This window comes from Eptatretus burgeri, chromosome 2 (genome assembly GCF_056783735.1).
Source record: "Eptatretus burgeri isolate ZD-2024b chromosome 2, Ebu_testis_v1, whole genome shotgun sequence".
In the NCBI taxonomy this organism is placed as follows: Eukaryota; Metazoa; Chordata; class Myxini; order Myxiniformes; family Myxinidae; genus Eptatretus; species Eptatretus burgeri.
The window spans coordinates 71966720-71987100 of record NC_140962.1 but is presented as its reverse complement, the minus strand read 5'-3'; the positions used below and the strand labels follow the sequence as shown (position 1 = coordinate 71987100).

Below are 20381 nucleotides of genomic sequence, written 5' to 3'. Positions count from 1 at the left end.
TCATCAGAGATCCAGAGTTCAAAAACTCAATGAACGAAGTGGAACTGGAAGCGTGGAAGACATTTGTTTTGGTAGTGAAGAACTTTCTTGGGAACAATAAGGCCAGAAACTACGCAGAACTTGTCAACAATATGCTGACTGCTTTCAGAAACCTGGGCTGCAACATGAGCATCAAGATGCACTACCTATTTTCACATATGAACCGGTTTCCTGAGAACCTGGGTTCAATGAGTGACGAGCAGGGGGAGAGATTCCATCAGGACATGAAGGAGATGGAGACCAGGTATCAGGGTCGCTGGGACGCAGTCATGATGGCTGACTACTGTTGGAATCTGAAGAGAGACCTCCCTGCCGCTGAACATTCCAGGAGTTCGAAGAAACGGAAGTTCAAGCCCTGAAGTTTGAACAGTGGTGACGCAACATGCAATTTACTTGTACTTACCTTTATCAATGCCCACCATTCAGATGACAGTAATCGATGTTTCTATCATGTAATCAATAAATGTTGTTGGCAAAACATTTTTTTTTCTTAAAAACATGTTGAGGATGATATGTGTTGACAAAAATCAGCTGATAATGCCACAAAAATGTAATTGATTTTGTCACAAGATCTGATTTTTTCAAATCAACTTAGCACAAAAACCTGACCTGATGGAGAGAAACGGATGCCATTTCCTGATTCAGCAGTGCCAGAATACCCTAATTCACTTGTAGAAATCTAGACAACATTCAGAAAGTAAAAAATTGTTGACCAGTGTTCTTGATATTTTTTTTTCAAATATAAATGAAAGAACATTTCATGAACAAGCTGTTTGTTTGTTTGTTTTTCTCCATTGAATGGCAACTCATTTTGGATTCTGTGGCTTCAAGTGATGAGGGTTGCAGTCCCGAGCCATTTATTCTAATGGTGCTTCCACATTATATTAACCTTTTGAGACTTTCATTCCTCGTGACATCATTGGATGTCATTATTCATTGGTCTTGAACCACATCAGCCACATTCTAAAGGCAGCTTTTGTGTTGTTATTGTTGCTGGTGTTGTTGGTGTAAAACTGTCATGACAGACATCCTCATTTTGTGATTTTTAAAAAATAAACAAACGTTCAATTTCTCTCGTCATTTGTCGAATCATGCATGGTTTTATTTTTCACAAATGTTGCTATGGTCCAGAAAAATTCAGCCTGTACTTTGCTGTTTTTTTTTGTATTTTTTTTTCATGTGTACTGTATATTTAAAGCAGTTTGTTTGTTATACTTCAAACATTTAAATTTTCACCAAGAAGTTTAAAGAGTGAAGGGGAAATGTTTATGAAAAAAAAAACCTCATTTTGACTTATTTATTAATTATTCCCCCACATCTTCAATGTTTTACATGATAATTTCAGTCCCATGACCACTACGGGCCTATTTACAAAGTGATAGTTACATGTACCGCTCTTCCATATTTTAATAGCGAACGAAGTGAGCTTAATACTTAACGCGTGCATATGAGAGAATAGGAAACAACAAAAACAACACAATACCTTGCCAAATGTGAATCCGTGTCGTTGGTTATGACCCTTTTGCTACCGTTTTTGTTTTGTTTCTGTTTTTTTTTTTGTTTCCGGTTTTTGTCATGGGGAATGATGCATGCCGGGAGATTAAGGCATCGTCGGAGACAAAGACCCAAATAATATCAGACATGGTGTATATTTCCTCCACTGATTTTAAAGATATCTCCCGCATAATCAAAAAATAATTTTTAATCGTGATTTACGTTATTCGATCGCTTCTCCGAAAAAGGCCGAAGTAACCGGAAATTGCGTATACAGTTGTGAACAAGTTATAGGCAAAGTCAGAAGCGAATGGAAGAAGAATTCTACGTTCACTTGTAGTATGAATTTTTTTTTTTAGATGAGATCCTGTTCTAGGCGGTGTAGTTGTTGTTGTTGTGAAGGTAATATTTATTTTTGAAGATGAGATCCTGTTCTAGGCGGTGTAGTTGTTGTTGTTGTGAAGGTAATATTTATTTTTGAAGATGAGATCCTGTTCTAGGCGGTGTAGTTGTTGTTGTGAAGTTCATGTTGAGGTAATATTTATTTTTTCAGATGAGATCCTGTTCTAGGCGGTGTAGTTGTTGTGAAGGTAATGTAGAGGTATAATGTTGAGGTAATATTAACTTTTTTTTAGATGAGATCCTGTTCTCGGCGGTGTAGTTGTTGTTGAGGAATTTTTTTTTTTCAGATGAGATCCTGTTCTAGGCGGTGTAGTTGTTGTGAAGGTAATGTAGAGGTATAATGTTGAGGTAATATTAACTTTTTTTAGATGAGATCCTGTTCTCGGCGGTGTAGTTGTTGTTGAGGAAAATATTTTTTTTTTTCAGATGAGATCCTGTTCTAGGCGGTGTAGTTGTTGTGAAGGTAATGTTAAGGTAATATTTATTTTTGCAGATGAGATCCTGTTCTCGGCGGTGTAGTTGTTGTTGTGAAGGTAATGTTGAGGATTTTTTTTTTTTTCAGATGAGATCCTGTTCTCGGCGGTGTAGTTGTTGTTGTGAAGGTAATGTTGAGGATTTTTTTTTTTTTCAGATGAGATCCTGTTCTCGGCGGTGTAGTTGTTGTGAAGGTAATGTAGAGGTATAATGTTGAGGTAATATTAACTTTTTTTAGATGAGATCCTGTTCTCGGCGGTGTAGTTGTTGAGGAAAATTTTTTTTTTTTTTCAGATGAGATCCTGTTCTAGGCGGTGTAGTTGTTGTGAAGGTAATGTTAAGGTAATATTTATTTTTGCAGATGAGATCCTGTTCTCGGCGGTGTAGTTGTTGTTGTGAAGGTAATGTTGAGGATTTTTTTTTTTTTCAGATGAGATCCTGTTCTTGGCGGTGTAGTTGTTAAGGTAATGTTAATGTAATATTTATTTTTTCATAGCAAAAAGACTGTTTAATTCGATATATTTAAGAAGAAGTCTACGTTCGCTTCTCGGCTTTGCCTATTCCATATTACAGTACTACAGTATCTTAATCTAAATACGAGTAGTATCATTAAGCCACCACTTTCCCTTTCCTTTTATTCCATCTTACCCTCTGTTTATATACGTACATGAAAAAAGCTTTTAATCAATTCAGCCATTCAGTGCGTCTACAGCAAAGGAGCAGAACGCTTGCCAGCGTTCCGGACAATTTTTCTTTGCAAACTCGTCAGGATCTGGGATGTCGCTCTCACCAACCATCACTGCTTCTCTGCTATTTCCATCTTGTGTTGCTGATGTACTGCGTTGTGTTTTTGGATCACCATCATCATCGGTTTTTGCAACATTGCCTTTTACCGCAGCTGTTACTCTTTCGTTACCATCTTGTGGTGTAATGAAGTGCATTACAGCTTCTGTTGGTCCTTTTCGGCAAACCCTAGGCCGCAAACGGGCATTGTGGTGACAAGGGTTGGGGGTTGCCTTTAAGGCTGCCTCAGCTTGTGCCCAATAGGATGCAGCCTTACGCCGATAGTTCCGACAGGCCTCGGGTTTGCCTTCATACAGACAGGATGCACCCAAACCTTGACAGGTCACCTGCAATTGAGACAGGCCTTGTGCAGTTTTCATTGTCATCCAGGTGCAAGCATGGCCACTTTTTAGTTCAAAAAGACCAGAAGTTGGGATTTTTTCTCTTCCTGTTCCTTTATCTTTCCCCTTCCTCCCTTGTCTTCCTTTTCCTCTTCCTTTCTTTTCACCACGCCCTTTCCGTCCTTTCCTTCCTCCTTTTCCTTTCCTATTCTTTTCAGCTTTTCGTCTGAAACGTTCACTCTCTTGTAAAGCCTGATATCTGGGTGCAAAAAGAAGTGCAGATTCCAACATAGTGTCCATTGGTATCAGGTGTGAATCCTGCTGTTGTTTGGAAAGTTCCTGGCCTCCAACTTGTGGTAAAAGCTCTGCCGATGGATCCCCAGGGGAACTTGAGGCAAAGGCATAAAGTGTAAGGAAGGAGAGGAAGGAAAGCAGGAGATGCATTGCAGCTTGTCTCATGAGCTGTGGAAATAAATTGAAGAAATGTTAGTTGGGCTGTGTTTTATGGGTCGAGTAATAAATATATTTGACAATGAAAATTTTTTTTCTTCTCCATTAAATAGCCTGGAATGTTTTTCTGCAAGAGCCATTCCAAGGAAAACGTTTGCTTTGCATTGTTTTAAGGCTGATGTTAGGCTGTCTCGTGTTTGCTGCATTTTAATCGACAAGTATATTGTAAATGGATGTTTGCGCTACTCCGAAAAATCCAAATGCATACCGACATTACTCAAGAACCTTTCAGGAAGTCGGTGCATGGAAAACAACATTGAACATGTCTGTAATTTATTTTGAACTTGCAGAGTACCTGCCCTACAGGCAATCTTGTTCCAAGCATTCAACACGTTCTGACATTCCTTTTGGCGGTGTATAAGCAACCGACAGCTGCCTCAATAGTTTCCGAAAATATATTTAAAAAAAACCCCCAAAAAACCTGGGTGACATGTATGAAGCAAAAAAATGTGCCTACTGTCTATAATTCAAAACACTTCATGACACTGTAAAACATTCCGACAGTAATACTCCACTGTAAATGGTGGAGACTTGTGATGCCCTCCCCCACCCGGAGGTGGTGCTTCACTATATTTGTTGATTGGTGGTGGTGCAATTTGTTGACTGTCTTTCCTGGCTACAAACATCAGCTTATGATTGAGGAACAACTTGCTTTCAATTGAATGTTATATTTTGAACATGAATCGTAAAATTAACCTGTAGTTTAGCAGTACTTTGGCTCTGAATTTGTTCTGATCGCACATGCACAGAGTGGGATAATTTATTTTACTCTGCCAGTCAAACAATTGAAAAACATTCCAAACAGGAAACCTAATGTTTTTAAGGAAGTCAAAGAACACGGTCACGAAGAACGAATGTGACGTGTTCAATAAGGTGGTGTAAAAGACGCTGCAGCTACGGTGGTAAACTTCTGAAATTTTATTTCTCCAACCTTGACAACAAAATCTTTAATTTTATTTAATTTCTATTATATACTTGAACACTGTCATACTAAAATACACAATTTGGTGTCTGTCTGACTTTTTGACCGCAATACATTCAGTCGTTACTTATCCGATCTCAACCAAACTTAATAGAAGGACTGAGGGTCACACAATGGAGGTTGTAGCGACTTAATTTACCCCCTAACCAAGGGTGTTTTATGCCTTGGGTGAAGTCTGTGTTAAGGTGTATATCCATGTTAAGATGGCTAATCATGGTGTTTTTCCAAGGCCACTTGTAACAAAAGTAACACCACCACATGATAATAGCATAATATTAATGTTATTACAAAACAAAATTAATCCTGATATCCCCCTCCCCAAGGGGTTTTTCTTCCTTGGACAAATGCTGTGTAAACGTGTATAAATATGTTCTTATGGCGTTTTGTGGGGCATCCCTTCCAGAAGTTAAAAATAAATAAAGTTTAAAAATTGTAAACCACAAACACCTTTGATTACCTTTTTTTAAACAGTTGCTCCTGCTGTTTAACACTAAAGTGAAAGAAATTTGGAGGAATCCCAACGTACTTGATGCATTTATATGCTTATCACGTTTCCCACAAACTAACGGACCCGAGACTAGATTTGCTGTAATCTATATACCCAGAGAGTATAAAAACATGACCCTTCCTGCCATTCCCTTTGGGAGTGGGTGTACTTGAACACAAATCACTTTTTGGCACTTTCAAAACCCTTCCGTTTAGCAGGACTTGGACAAAATATTTTGGCATTTTAGATCATAATGACCAATCAAATTTGCCACCAGCAGACCACTCGCCCATGTCCTTGTTTCTTTCTTTTTCAGTGGAGTGGTGGTAGTGGAGCAACTCACATAAATGAAGATACTGGACTGATATCTCTAAGATTGTTGGTTCAGATTTAGCTGAAAATATGTCAGGATTTACACTCATCGGTTATGCAAGCGCCCAGCTATAAACTGTCATTCTGATGTTTTGCTATCAGAGCGAGGCATCAAGGTCTGTGCCGTCCCTCGAATGGACGTTAAACTGGGCATCCCATTTGCAGGCATTAGTTGGTGGATGTTGGAGATCTCACGGTGTCCTTTGTGAAGAATATGTGAACTGTCACCAGCACCATGAACAAATTCCAAATTCCTGCTCTAACTTACTTGGTCAAACGTCAGGCCTGGCCAGCCGGTTCATGAAAGATTTGGGCCAAAAACCTTCCCTGGCCAACTGGACCAGGTGAGAATAATTGTGGCTGTTGAAAGACTCAACTTGTGGAAACGGAGCTCATCTCAGGTGCAAGTACCATGTTATCAGATTGTCAGTTACAAACCCACCTGGCTCATTCACAGTCTTCAGGGACAGGGGAATCTGCATGCCCTGCCTGGTCTGGTCGACAATGCGAATGCACACATTGTGGTTTACTTTATTCCCTCACGGCATCTTGGCATGGGTGCTAAAATGTTACTTGTGTAAAAGCTCATGATGGTTTTGGAAAACCACACTTAAAAACAGATACTGGATTTTCAAAAACATATTCTATTCAAAATGGAGGTTCATGGAAGAGTGGGTGCAGGGGGCAAAACGGCAATAACGGACCCTGGGGCAACAACTGGATGTTTAATTTTTTTATTAGCTCGCCTGTTCGAAGAACAGAGAGCTATAGCAATACCCCCAGCGTGAGCATCAGTATCAGCGTGAGCGTGAAAATGTTAAAGTTTTTGGTGCAAGTTATTTAGAAGCTTGCCATTCATTTAATATGTGTACTAGGATGCTGATATTTGGCATGGAGGTTCCTTTGGGGTATATTATTGATGTTGTGAAGTTGAAATTAAAAAATAATTTCAAATTTTTATAATTTATGACCTGTTTTGAACTTAACTTTTTTGTAGCACATCAACATTTAAAGTTGTTTTTTATTTTTTTTTTTTATTTTTTTTTTTTCCCCACTAATGTTTTTATCTACCACACTATTTTTTACTGATTACACCGGGCGTAGTGGCGTGCGCCTGTAATCCGGCTACTCGGAGGCTTGGGTTGGAGGATCGCTTGAGGACGGGAGCTCTGCGCTTGGCCGCACGAGGAGAGTGTAGGGCAGCCCGGAATCATGGCGAAACCCAATCCTTATCCCTGTGTCATAAGAGGCGACCAGGGTTGCGTCAGGAAGGGCATCCGGCGTAAAACCTGTGCCAAATCAGTATGCGGATCATAACGGATGATCCGCTGTGGCGACCCCTAACGGGAGCAGCTGAAAGACGAACAACAACAACAACTATTTTTACTGATTACAATATACATATTGCTTTAAAATTATTTGGATCGGACTTCACTGCAATGCTTTATAAAAAATATTGTTGCGGATTCGCGCCCGCCGGCGTGCTGACGGCCACGTAACTCGAATCGCGGCACGTCGCCCACCGGACGGACAATCCAGTCGTGACCCTCTCGGACTAACGCCGGGAACCAGTCACGGGTGAACCTTTCGGTCTCACCGCGATCGAGCCAATCAGCCCCCGCGTGGGATAGGGTTGCTCGCCAAATTCGACCTACCTAAGTACCCACGCGGAGGGTAGACCGGGCGATCGCACCTCGCCGCAGGTCGACTTCGGACACGGGCCACTTAAGCGACCCGTTCCGTACTATCGGGATAACCGAGCGGTGTTATCGTCGGCCTCGACGGTTCGATTAATTATCGGGCGTATTCAGCCCACTACCAACCCTTTACGTGAAGCAAGATGAGGATTCAATGAAAGAAATGACGAAGCGAAGCGGGAAGCAGTTCAACACAAAGCACATTTATTCGTGACGAACGGAAAGCACACATATTCAATTCCACCAAAAGCACATAGAAAAGAAAAACACAATGCAATTTACACAAAAAGCAAATGCGACAATGCAGATCTAATACCGATTACGCGAGCACACGGCAACACTTATACAATTTTACTTCACAGACGGCGCCGACAACACATACCCAAAACCAAGGAAAAGAATAGAGAACCCTCAAAGATGAGGCGGGCCTGAGGCCGAGACCGGGTCGGGCCTACCCGTCTGGTGATGAGACGCGGAGCGGCGATGGTGCCTCAACTCCGCGGGCCTCGCGGACAGTGTCTGGTAGGGGGTGGGAAAGGGGCCCCCTTGGTCGCACTATCTCAGTGCGGGGGGAAACAGGAGGGGGTTGCTGATGCTCGGGGTATAGAGGATTCCTATTCTGCCTCGAGTCCCGCGACGAGCGTCTCCACCTCGGCCAGGTCGCGTTGTCGGCCTCCCTGGGGTGCAGCTCCCTGCACGATGCGAGCACCCTCTCGTCTGCCCTCGCCGCCTCTCCACAGCTCCGTCCCCTCCGCTCCGACTCCAACGCACACGACGACGACCAGCTCCTTTTTGCTCCTTCTTCCCAACTCCACCGCCCGCGAAGTCTTAACTCTCTGTTCTGACTTGACTGACGAACGCGGTCGCTTTTATAAGCCCCGTGGCTTCGCTCTCTCAGCTTTGACCCCCTCCCTTCGACCTTTCACCTCGCTCCCCATTGGCCCGAGAAAAAGTGGGCGTGAATGCTTTTTGATCCATAAATTTGCATATATCGATCGCCCTCCAACGCCCTGGGGGCGGGGCCAAATCGCCCCTTGCTCACCGATTGGACGGAACAAAAGTGGGCGTGTGTCGTTTTTGATCCGTTTTTGAAGCAGAAAATCCGTGGTTTTGTACACGCTGTTCGGCGCGCGCCCTGCACGAGTCCAACACCGGTACCCACAAGCGGCGCAAGAACGGTGGCGATGCGACGGTTGCGAGGTGTGACGTGAAGGTCGTGGCGGTTGTGGTGAAGCGGCGTTGTGGTTGGTGGTTGATGTTGTGACTGGTGATGGTAACAATGGCGGTTGGTCCAAATTAAAGATAGTAAAAGAAAAACGGCTATCCTGAAGAGTCGCAGCACGCATAAATGACATGTATTCCCACTAGACAACGGGTTTGGGCCTAACTACACATGTACTTACCGAGATATCTCACCTAAGGGACCTGAATGGTGGTTTGCGAATCTGGTAACCACAACAATATTATTAGACTAGTCTTTTAAAAACAATAAATGTATAAACAGGCGAGCATTGGGTGGCTTTGACGCCAACTCTCTGGTCTTTTTTTTTTTTTTTTTTTTTCATTGGCTCCTTCATTGTTGCCCATGGCTTAACCATCGGTTTATGGTACTTGCTGGGAACCTGATTCAATCCCATGAACCATGTTGTTGTTTTCCATAAATTGTGTTCTAATGTCTTTGTAATTCATGTAGAAGTGTTCTGAAGTCTGTCTCCTGCATGTGATCCACATGCCAGCTTATATAAACATGAGCCAAAAATCTTTCTTGGGCAATATGTTAATTTTCTAACATTAACCTTGGATTAACATGAGCTTCAGGTTATTGTGATATTCATCACAAAGTATTTCTCAGCACACATGTTCATTCCTGTCTACATTCCTTGAAAGTGGTTTCCAGGCACAGTGACGCATTTCCTCGTGGTGGGTGAATCTCCTGATGCCATTTGAAAAGGAGTCATGTTTTTGGTTCCAAAAGTTTTGGAAAAGGGAGAACCTCATGTGATTAACAAAATAGTAATTGTAACAGCACACGCAACTTGATATACCGAAGCACGTTTGAATAATTACATATATTTTAAAACAAAACTAGTCTTGTTGATGATAAATTATTGGGTGAATTGTGTCAACCTTGAAGTTGGATATCTCAACTGCTTGCCTCAACTTTGTTGAGTCTCATAACCCTTAAGAACGACTTGATTTTACATTCATTCATTCAATTCCTTGGTGGACATTAAAGTTTTTTTTCCCCACTAATGTTTTTATCTACCACACTATTTTTTACTGATTACAATATACAAATACATATATTGCTTTAAAATTATTTGGATCAGACTTCACTGCAATGCTTTATAAAAAAATATTATTAGACTAGTCTTTTAAAAACGAGAAATGTATAAACAGGTGAGCTAAAAACTATATTGTTAAACATTTTCATCTGAGTTTTTTGGCATCAATGTGCATGCCGTCCCTCAGATGGACGTTAAACTGGGCATCCCATTTGTCAGCATTAGTTGGTGGACATTGAAGACCTCACGGTGTCCTTCACGCATAGTAGGCGAGCTTTCGCTGGCACCCTGAACAAATTCCAATTCCTTATTTTACGGGGGCACTGCATTAGTGGCACTGCACTACCAACACTCCAGAAAATGATGCAACCTCATAGCCTTGCGCTGCTAATTAAAGAAGAGGACTCTCGACCCAGCTATAAACTGTCACCCAGGTGTTTGACATGCAGGGCAATATATCAATGTGCACACCGTCCATCAGAAGGATGACAAGCCGGAGAACCAATCTGCCAGTACTACCCGTCGGTGGACATTAAACATTCCATGTTGTCTTTCACGAACATTTTATTCAGCGAGTTATTGCCAACACCCTGAACAACTTAAAAATTTCTGCTCAAACCTTCTTTCTAGCCCACACTTGGAAAGTACTGGATGGCAAGTATACCAATTCCCCCAACATGAGTTGAGGAATGCCTTCATCTTCCCGTTGACTGAACAGGCCAGTGGTGATGATGATTATGATTGTAGTGATGACTGTGGTGGTGATTATGATTGTGGTGGTGATTATTGTGATTATGATTGTGGTGGTGGTAGTGATGATGGTGGTGGTGTGATCGTCATGGTGGTGATCTTCATGATTATTATGATGGTGATGATGATTCTGGTGATGATGGGGTGATTTTGATGATAAGGATGGTGGTGGTGTAATGATCATGATGATGGTGGTGATTATCATGATTGTGGTGATTGTGGTGGTGATTATGATTGTGGTGGTGGTGATTATGATTGTGATGATGAGGATGGTGGTCGTGTGATCGTCATGGTGGTGATGATCTTGATGGTGATGATGATGTGATTTTGAGGATGGTGGTGTGTGATGATCATGGTAATGATAGTGGTGTTTATGATGATGGGGGTGATGCTCTTGGTAGTGGTAGTGACTATTCTGATGATGTGATGATGATTCTGGTGATAATGATTATGTAGTGGTGGAGATGGTGATGATTATTGTGGTGGTGGTGATTTTAATGGTGGTGGTGATGAGGATGGTGGTCGTGTGATCATCATGATGATGATTCTGGTGATGATGTGATTTTGATGATGAGGATGGTGGTGGTATGATGGTCATGATGATGGTGGTGGTGATTATTCTGATGATAATGATGTGATGATGATGAATCTGGTGATAATGATTATGTAGTGGTGGAGATGGTGGTGGTGATTATGATTGTGGTGATTTTGATTAATGAGGATGGTGGCCGTGTGATCGTCATGGTGGTGATGATCTTGATGATGATGATTCTGGTGATAATGTGATTTTTATGATCATGGTGGTGATGGTGATGGTGATTTTGATGATGAGGATGGTGGTGTTTATGTTGATGGGGGTGATGCTCTTGATGATGGTGGTGGTGGTGGTGGTTATTATTCTGATGATAGTGATGATTATGTAGTGGTGGAGATGATGATGGTGGTGATGATTATTATTGTGATGATGATTGTGGTGGTGATGAGGATGGTGGTTGTGTGATCGTCATGGTGGTGATGATGAGGATGGTGGTCGTGTGATCGTCATGGTGGTGATGATTTTGATCATGGCGGTGGTGATGGTGGTGGTGATTTTGATGATGAGGATGGTGGTGGTGTGATCATGATGATAGTGGTGTTGATGGGGGTGATGCTCTTGATGATGGTGATGATTATTATGATTCTGGTGATGATGATTATGTAGTGGTGGAGATGATGATGATGGTGATAATGGTGGTGATGATGGCAATGATTATCATCATCATCATCATCATCATCATCATCATCAATATCGACTGGATATGAACCAGCATCCTGGCCAAATTTCTAATGTTGATTGCTCAATTGGACAATCGATCACCTTGTCTCTTTATTCTTCCATTGTGTAACATTCTTGTGTAGATTTTTTTTTATCTCAAAGTATAATTTTTCAAATGAGTTTTATTTAATTGCATTTATTAATGAGATTGCATACATGTATGTGTTATGAAAATTGATGGCTTTAACTCCCAGGTTTAAAACTTTTGTACAAAAACAATAAAACTCTTAAAAAGGGACATTTTCACAAAAGCGGGTCAGGTAACGAAAAAAACAAACTCAAAAATCAACTTTCTTTGATATATTCTTGAAATAGTGCTTGAACCCCTTGTAAGGCTGAGAAAAATGTTCAAATGATGTCAGCAACGCAGGATCACCATAAGGCCTCTGCACTGACTGGGCAATATATGCTTGATAAAAATTCTCGGACAGTCTTTACCGTTACCTGACCCGCTTTTGTGAAAATGTCCCATAACAACAATGAGAATAGTAATAATAAATACATACAAGAGCTCTACCACAACAATAGATTTTGCATGTTGTTGTTCGTCTTTTGGCTGCTCCCGTTAGGGGTTTCCACAGCGGATCATCCGTGATGATCCGCATGCTGATTTGGCACAGGTTTTACGCCGGATGCCCTTCCTGACGCAACTCTGGTCGCCTCTTACAACACAGGGATAAGGATTGGGTTTCGCCATGATTCCGGGCTGCCCTACACCTTCTCATAGCGTGGCCCAGTGCAGAGCTCCCATCCTCAAGCGATCCTCCAACCCAAGCCTCCGAGTAGCCGGATTACAGGCGCACGCCACTGCGCCCGGTACAACAATAGATTTTGCATGTATCAGAGAAAAGGAAAGAGGATTGCTGGAATAATACAACCACCGGGATCTCAAGCGAGAATGTCTGCACAGAATGTGGGAAACATCAACATAAATCTTCATGGTTACAGGAGCTTTAAGATCACTGGTTAAGAATACAAAGAAGTCCCTCCTGGAACTCAACATCATCTATCTATAATTCCAGCAATCTCTGTGTGTGTGTCTGCCTGTCTGCGACCACAGTTTCTCGATGACCGCCAGTCCGATCTGATTGAAACTTGCCAGGAATATTGCCGGGGACCCGCGGGTGTGCCTTTTCAAGGTTTGATATTAATCAGACGAGCGGTTCCCAAGTTACGGCCATTTTATTGCTTTTTAGGTCATCTCTTCGAGCATGACCTAATAATATGGGTGTCGATGTCCGTCCGTCCGTTCACAATGAAGTTGAAGCGGGAGATCTGGTCATTAGTGATCCTGATAGAGGTCGATGAGACGTACATGATGGTATGACTTTCAAGGTCACCGAAGGTCAAGGTCCAGGTCACGAGGCCTTTGAAGTTGCAAAAATGACAATTTTCAAATTCTATCTCCTCCGCCATTTCTCAAGCGATCTTGAATTTGATTGTAGCAAATGAATCTATGGGACAATATCCAAATTTGGTCGGGCCGGATTTTCGATATTCGCTTTGGTTTTCGTGTCACGTGACTTCAAACTTGGCAAAAAATGCGAAAATGACGATATTCAAAATCTATCTCCTCCTACATTTCTCAAGCGATCTTGAATTTGATTGTGGCATATGAATCTATGGGACAATATCTAAATTTGGTCAGGACGGATTTTCGAATTTCGCTTTCGTTTTCGCGTCACGTGACTTCAAAGTTTGCAAAAACTGCCCTACCTTCAGGAGGCTATATATTCTCTACTGGGCATGGTAAAAGTTAGTGAATGGTGTCATTGCATAGCAGTTGACCTTGTATATTTATACATTTTCCGCCGAAGGTGCAAAAGTTTCAAAACCCGAAATGTAAACGTCGGCATTTATTTTAAAAATATAATTTTGTGCCCGCGCGCCAAAATGCCGAGTCATTTTTAACCAAACCGTGCAGTTCGAGCTGCGTAGTAGAACTGCACAGTCGTCTTAGTTCATAACTGAACATTGAGAACTTGTGGTATTATAGAGATGACCGTCACCCCCACACGGGGGTAATTTTTTCAGTGTTGGAAAGGTGTATATATCGCAGCTGAAGTGTCGTTCCACCTTATCATGTCATTTTTCCCCAAAGATATCTCAGAATAATGATAACATCTATCTATAAGTCCACCAATGTGTGTGTGTGTCTGTCTGTCTGCGACCGCCATTTCTCGACAACCGCCGGTCCAATCTGATTGAATCTTGCCAGGAATATTGCCGGGAACCTGCGGATGTGCCTTTTCAAGGTTTGATATTAATCGGACGAGCGGTTCCCAAGTTACGGCCATTTTATTGCTTTTTTTCAGTGTTGGAAAGGTGTATATATCGCAGCTGAAGTGTCGTTCCACCTTATCATGCCATTTTTTCCCAAAGATATCTCAGAATAATGATAACAGCATATTAATAATAATAGCACAATAATTGGCAGTAATAAAAGAATAACGTGATACGATGACCAATGTCTGTCAACCAATGACAGGACATGGTGCTATGATGTCACGGATGACGTCACAATTAATGTTTATTTATTATTATTATTTTTTTTTGCACGATTGACGTCTCAATTCTTCTTCTTCTTCATTTGGTATGACGTCACAATCGACGCTGGCGACCTGAGTATGTGCCTTTTCAAGGTTTGATATGGTTCTTCATCTGTTTCAGCTGTTTCTCAAGTGTTTGCCAAGGTTTAAAAGCTGTTTTTTTTCCCCAAAGCTTGAATTAATTGTTCAAATTATTAATTAATCCCAAGGTTTGAATTTTCCCAAGGGTTTGAAAGCTGTTTTTTCCCAAGGTTTGAATTAATTGTTGTGCTTGGAAGACATTTGTGAATACATTTGGAGAGAGAGGGGGGGGAGAGAGAGGGGCGGGAGAGAGAGGGGTGATAGAGAGGGTTTTATTATTAATATGCTGTTATCATGCTGATAGTTGGGGCGAGACTGGGGGGAGGGGCGAGAGAGGGGGCGTCACAATTCTTCTTCTTCGTTTAATATGACGTCGGAATTGACTCTGGAGACCTGAGTGTTTCCCAGGTGTTTCCCAAGTTATGGCCATTTATGATACGGTTGGTCCGATCTAATTGAAACAATGCCCCAATCCAGTCGTCGTTTACGAGAGCGAAGGAACGAAGCTCCACACACTGTCACGCACCTACGGGCCCGCACCAGTAAATATTAATACAAAACAGCTTCAGGCAACGGTGTTCCTGAAAACAGCAAATGTACTTCGGAACCACTTTGGGACTCTCAGGATCTGGAGGAGGAATTGAATGGACTAACAAGATCCAAGTCGAACAAAAACTTACATGCATAGCCAAGCTATTTACCTTACCTGCAGTGAAACAATTCGATAATAACTAGAACGGCACAAGCAGAGCACGTAGTCTCGCCTTGCGCTCTCATTCTGAACAAAAGTACCATCATTAACTGGACACACTACTATGTTGGCCCATTTACTTGTATCGTCCATTCACCCTGTTATGTCACATACATTACCATTATCCGTGATTTTATTGATTCATTATTAGGATATTTAAACACCACTTTGGTGCACATTTAGGCTAAATTGCATAAATGAAGATGAATATGAAAAAAGGTTCAAACGTTATTCCCCATGGCTTGTCATATATATATATATATATATATATATATATATATATATATATATATATATATATATATATATATATATATATATATATATATATATATATATATATATTTTCTTGTCGATCTGTTAACCAGTTCTGGAGAAATTTTTTTTTTTAACGTTTTTCTTTTCAATCCAATGTTGCCACCAGACCACATGACCAATGTCATAAATTTAATTCTTCACTCACATTGGGTTGTGGATCAGATATATGAAGTTTCAGATTTTTTTTTTTTGGATAAGGCTTTCGATTCAACCAATTATGGCTGGAATACCACATTACCAATGACGATGTTATCATTCTACATACCCCATGAGGACTTGATGACATGTGCCAAGTTTCAAATTTTTTTTCATTGAGCGGTTTCAGAGAAAATTATGTCAAAATTTTTCTTTAATCCAATATGGCTGCCATTAAATGTGACCTATGACGTCATAGTTTTCAATAAAATATTCTCCATGGGGAGTCCCTCCTATTCTTAAAGTTTTGCATTGATTGGACAAGCGGTTGCAGATAAAAAAATAAAGCTATTTTAAAGCAAAAAAAGACGCAGACAGACAAGGGCGTTACAATAGTCTTGCAACCTCTTCGGGGCGATACTAATAATACAATGCTTCACAATATTTCATAATAATCTATATTAAAGTAGTCGGATTTCTCTCTCTGTCACTCTCTTTCCACAGGGACGACGTTATGTCTAGCGCTAGGCTAGGCCTCCACTGACGTGCATGCCATCCCAGTGTCCAGCACTCAACGCGTCTTGTCGCTTCGCTGACTGTAGTTGAACAACAAAACCATTATATGTGTCTATTTGACGTCTGCAGGTGACGGGTTGAATGCCAAATGCTAGGTGACGGGATGACAAATTTAGTAACATGGCGGTGTCGTCAGGTGGCATGTCAATGTTTCTGGAACTTAAAAAAGGCAAATATTGACTCAAACTATAACTATGCTGCAACACACACTACATGGCCAAAAGTATGCGGACACCCCTTCAAATTGGTGAATTAGGCTATTTCAACCACACCCATTGCTGACAGATGTATAAAATCAAGCACACAGCCATGCAATCTCCATTGACAAACATTAGCAGTCGAATGTGTCATACTGAAGAGCTCAGTGTCTTTCAATGTGGCACCGTCATGGGATGCCACCTTTCCAACAAGTCAGTTTGTCAAATTTCTGCCCCTGCTCGAGCTGCCCTGGTCAACTGCAAGTGCTGTTATTGTGAAGTGGAAACGTCTTGGAGCAACAACAGCTCAGCCGCGAAGTGGTACGCCACAGAAGCAAACAGAGCGGGACCCCCGAGTGCTGAAGCACGTCACGTGGAAAAATTGTCTGTTGTTTCGAGCTCACTACCAAGTTCCAACTATCATGGAAAAATGCAACACTCACGACCGAGTTCCAAACTGCCTCGGGAAGCAACGTCAGCACAAACACTGTTGGTTGAGAGCTTCATGCAATGGGTTTCCATGGCCGAGTAGCTGCACACAAGCCTAAGATCATCATGTGCAATGCCAGGCATCGGCTGGAGTGGTGTAAAGCTCACCGCCATTGGACTCTGGAGCAGTGGAAACGGGTTCTCTGGAGTGATGAATCACGCTTCACCATCTGACAGTCTGACGGACAAATATTTGTTTGGTGGATACCAGGAGAATGCGACTTGCCCGAAAGCATAGTGCCAACTGTAAAGTTTGGTGGAGGAGGAATAATGGTGTGGGGCTGTTTTTTCATGGTTCGGGCTATGCCCCCTAGTTCCAGTGAAGGGTTATGTTTACACGACAGCATACAATGACATTCTATATGATTCTGTGCTTCCAACTTTGCGGCAACAGTTTGGGGAAGGCCCTTTCCCGTTTCAGCATGACAATGCCCCCGTGCACAAAGCGAGGTCCATACAGAAATGGTTTGTCGAGATCGGTGTGGAAGAACTTGACTGGCCTGCAGAGAGCCTTGACCTCAACACCTTCGAATAACTTTGGGAGGAATTGGAACGTCGACTGCGAGCCAGACCTAATCACCCAACATCAGTGCCCGACCTCACTAATGCTCTTGTGGCTGAATGGAAGCAAATCCCCGCAGCAATGTTCCAACATCTAGTGGAAAGCCTTCCCAGAAGAGTGGAGGCTGTTATAGCAGCAAAAGGGGGGATCAACTCTATATTGATGCCCATGATTTTGGAATGAGATGATGGACGAGCAGGTGTACACGTACTTTTGGCCATGTTGTGTATATTGGTCATATTGTTGAACTACCATCAGCAAAGCAACGGGTTCAATGCTACAACTTATGACAGATGGGTGACACGGTCCACACTCCATACCCTCACATGAAAGTAGGAAATTAAGGGTGATTGGTCATTTAAGGGGCAGGTGGGATAGTTTAGAGGTATGCACACTTGAGCCATCATTATGGTGTTTCATATGCGGGGCGAGCCATCAATGTGTGCACCGTCCATCAGATGGACGATAGCCGGAGGACCCGTCTGCCAGAATTGGTCGTTGTTGGATTGTAAAGATCCCTCGGTATCATTTAGGAAGCGGAGGAGAGCTATCACCGGCTCCCGAAACAAATTACAAATTTCTGCCCGAATAACTGCTGCGAAGGAAACGGAAAACCACCCATGAGCAGAAATATACCGATATGCCAAGACAGTGCTTCGGCAGCACCGATCCTCCATCAAGAGTATGATAGATCGATGATGATGACGTTCATTTAAAAGGTTAAAAAAATCGCTGTGAAATAGTTGTTTGTGGCATTACTGCCAGTCTCCGATTTACATTAGGCAACAGACTTACCTCGTAATCATAATAATGATTAAGATGTACGTTGATGCAAACCTTTTTCTGCATCCCGAATTGTCAGTGACCTCACAGAGCATTTTGAAATGGGGACATCATATTTGACTCACCTGAGAGTGCAGCAAAGCAGGTTGCTTGATTCTTGGTTGTAAGGAAACCGGAGGTTGAGTTCAGATTTATACAACTACCCTCCCTCACAATCTCCTCCAACCTCACTTTCACTCCCAACACCGTTCCCACCACTCCTTCCCACCCTCCTGCCCTCATTCTCCAGTCGTTTGATCCCTGTGAGTCTCTCCCACCCTCCCTCTGCATGTACGCTGTGTGGACAACAGACATATATTCAAGAAGAAGTGGAAAAACTCATTTAGATGCAGTCCATGTTTCCTTTGCTGTACTGTTATTTAAAACCCTACAATGTATGTGCTGCAGTAGGATAAGCATCTAATTTAAAATCCATTGAGTCTGACTTTAGATTCCTAACCAAACAGTCTGATTACACAACAGCAGCGCTTGGAGACTACATAGGGATTTGATGTCCAAAGGTTCATTGTCGTACCTTATCAGAACCACAGAAAACGGTCACGTTGTTTGATATAATTAATTAAGGTAAACAGCTTTACCAAAATTAAACAGGGGTTTTTGTTTCAAAGGATTTGTATATATTTGTGAAAATCCATTGAATGTTGATCTTGAGATGCCAAAACACACACACACCTCACGTTTTTTTTGTTTTTTATTTCTGTGTTGACTGCTTTTGACATTTATACATGGTACATACTTGGGAGCCTTGATGGTATGCGTTTGTTTGCACTGTCGCTGATCACTCGCCAATAGGCGATGAAACCGTTCTGGCAGCTAAGGGGGTGTGGAGCATTAGGATTCTCACGTGTGTACTATTTGTGAATGTCTTCACAGCTGTGGAGGAACTCTGGGAAGGGTTTGACACAGCAAAACGCTTACCTTGTATTGGCCTTCTTGGTTGCTTTATGCAGCTTCTTCGGTGACAAGAGCATGGGAGGAGTCAATTTATTTATATAATCCTAACTACCTGGGTTTTGTTGATAAGGTGAGAGCTGATTGGCTATTCCCTCCATTCACAGGTGAGAGATGAGGGTGGATCTGCTTTTCGTTTCAGTTTTCAACCTGCAGAGAGCACATACAGCACATTTGGGAGAGAACTTATTGCATCCAACCTGGATGTCAAACACTTCCAGCATATGTCAGAAGGGAGGACATTCTCTATCTCGAGTCTATACGGACCACAAGCCACTGACTTAAGCTCTCACACACTTAGCAATAACATCCACAGAAGAAATATATATATATATATATATATATATATATATATATATATATATATATGTTACGTATTTTAGAATCTGATTTGACGAATGCATCCAAACATCTAGGTCCTCAGACAGACAGTCATTTCCCTAAATGCATATCCAGGATAAACCCTCCCCAAGTCTGGTGGGATTCTAACTTTGATGCATTGAGAAGGGTAAAGAATAGATTCCCTCTCTTATGGAAAGCTCCTTTTTGTCTTTATGACGACACATTAATGCACGTGAGATAGCGTTAGCTCAACGGAGGCTCGACACCCACCTTTTTCCATCGACGTTTGACACACCGTTCAGCAGCTCTATGGACGCCAACTGGCTCTTTTTCGTATTGGGCTGAACATTGAGGTGATAATTGTTGTTGACGTTTTATGAGCGCTTCACGTTTTCGCTCGGTAATTCTGGCAAATGGCTGCTTCAGACCGTTCGTCCAGCACCACAAACATGGCATCGTCGGCCAGGAATGATCGCAAAACTGGCATTTTGTCATGTGTAACGATGTGCCAATAGGCAAGGTGGATTTGGCTGGTCTGCTTGAGGCGCCGCCCAGACTGGCCGTCTAATGAAAGGACGAGAGGATCGTTTTTTCCAGTGAGTGAGTTGGCGACAGCTGGGTGCAATTCTGACGGTTTTGAGAGTCGGTTGGCGGCG

At 42.1% G+C, this 20381-nt stretch overlaps 1 protein-coding gene and 2 pseudogenes across 1 annotated transcript; 1 reads left to right on the top strand and 2 right to left on the bottom strand.

The window, feature by feature from the left end:
• Positions 1 to 819: 819 nt before the first annotated feature.
• Positions 820 to 18651, bottom strand: LOC147032298 (uncharacterized). Its single transcript, XM_085869786.1, has 2 exons — positions 18498 to 18651; positions 820 to 3995 (listed from the first exon to the last, which is right to left on the bottom strand). The coding sequence occupies exon 2, from the start codon at positions 3990 to 3992 to the stop codon at positions 3099 to 3101; it is 894 nt and encodes a 297-aa protein (XP_085725912.1). The 5' UTR covers positions 3993 to 3995; positions 18498 to 18651; the 3' UTR covers positions 820 to 3098.
• Positions 6978 to 7116, top strand: LOC147032300 (signal recognition particle RNA; annotated as a pseudogene).
• LOC147032299 (signal recognition particle RNA) lies at positions 12609 to 12749 on the bottom strand (annotated as a pseudogene).
• Positions 18652 to 20381: the final 1730 nt, after the last annotated feature.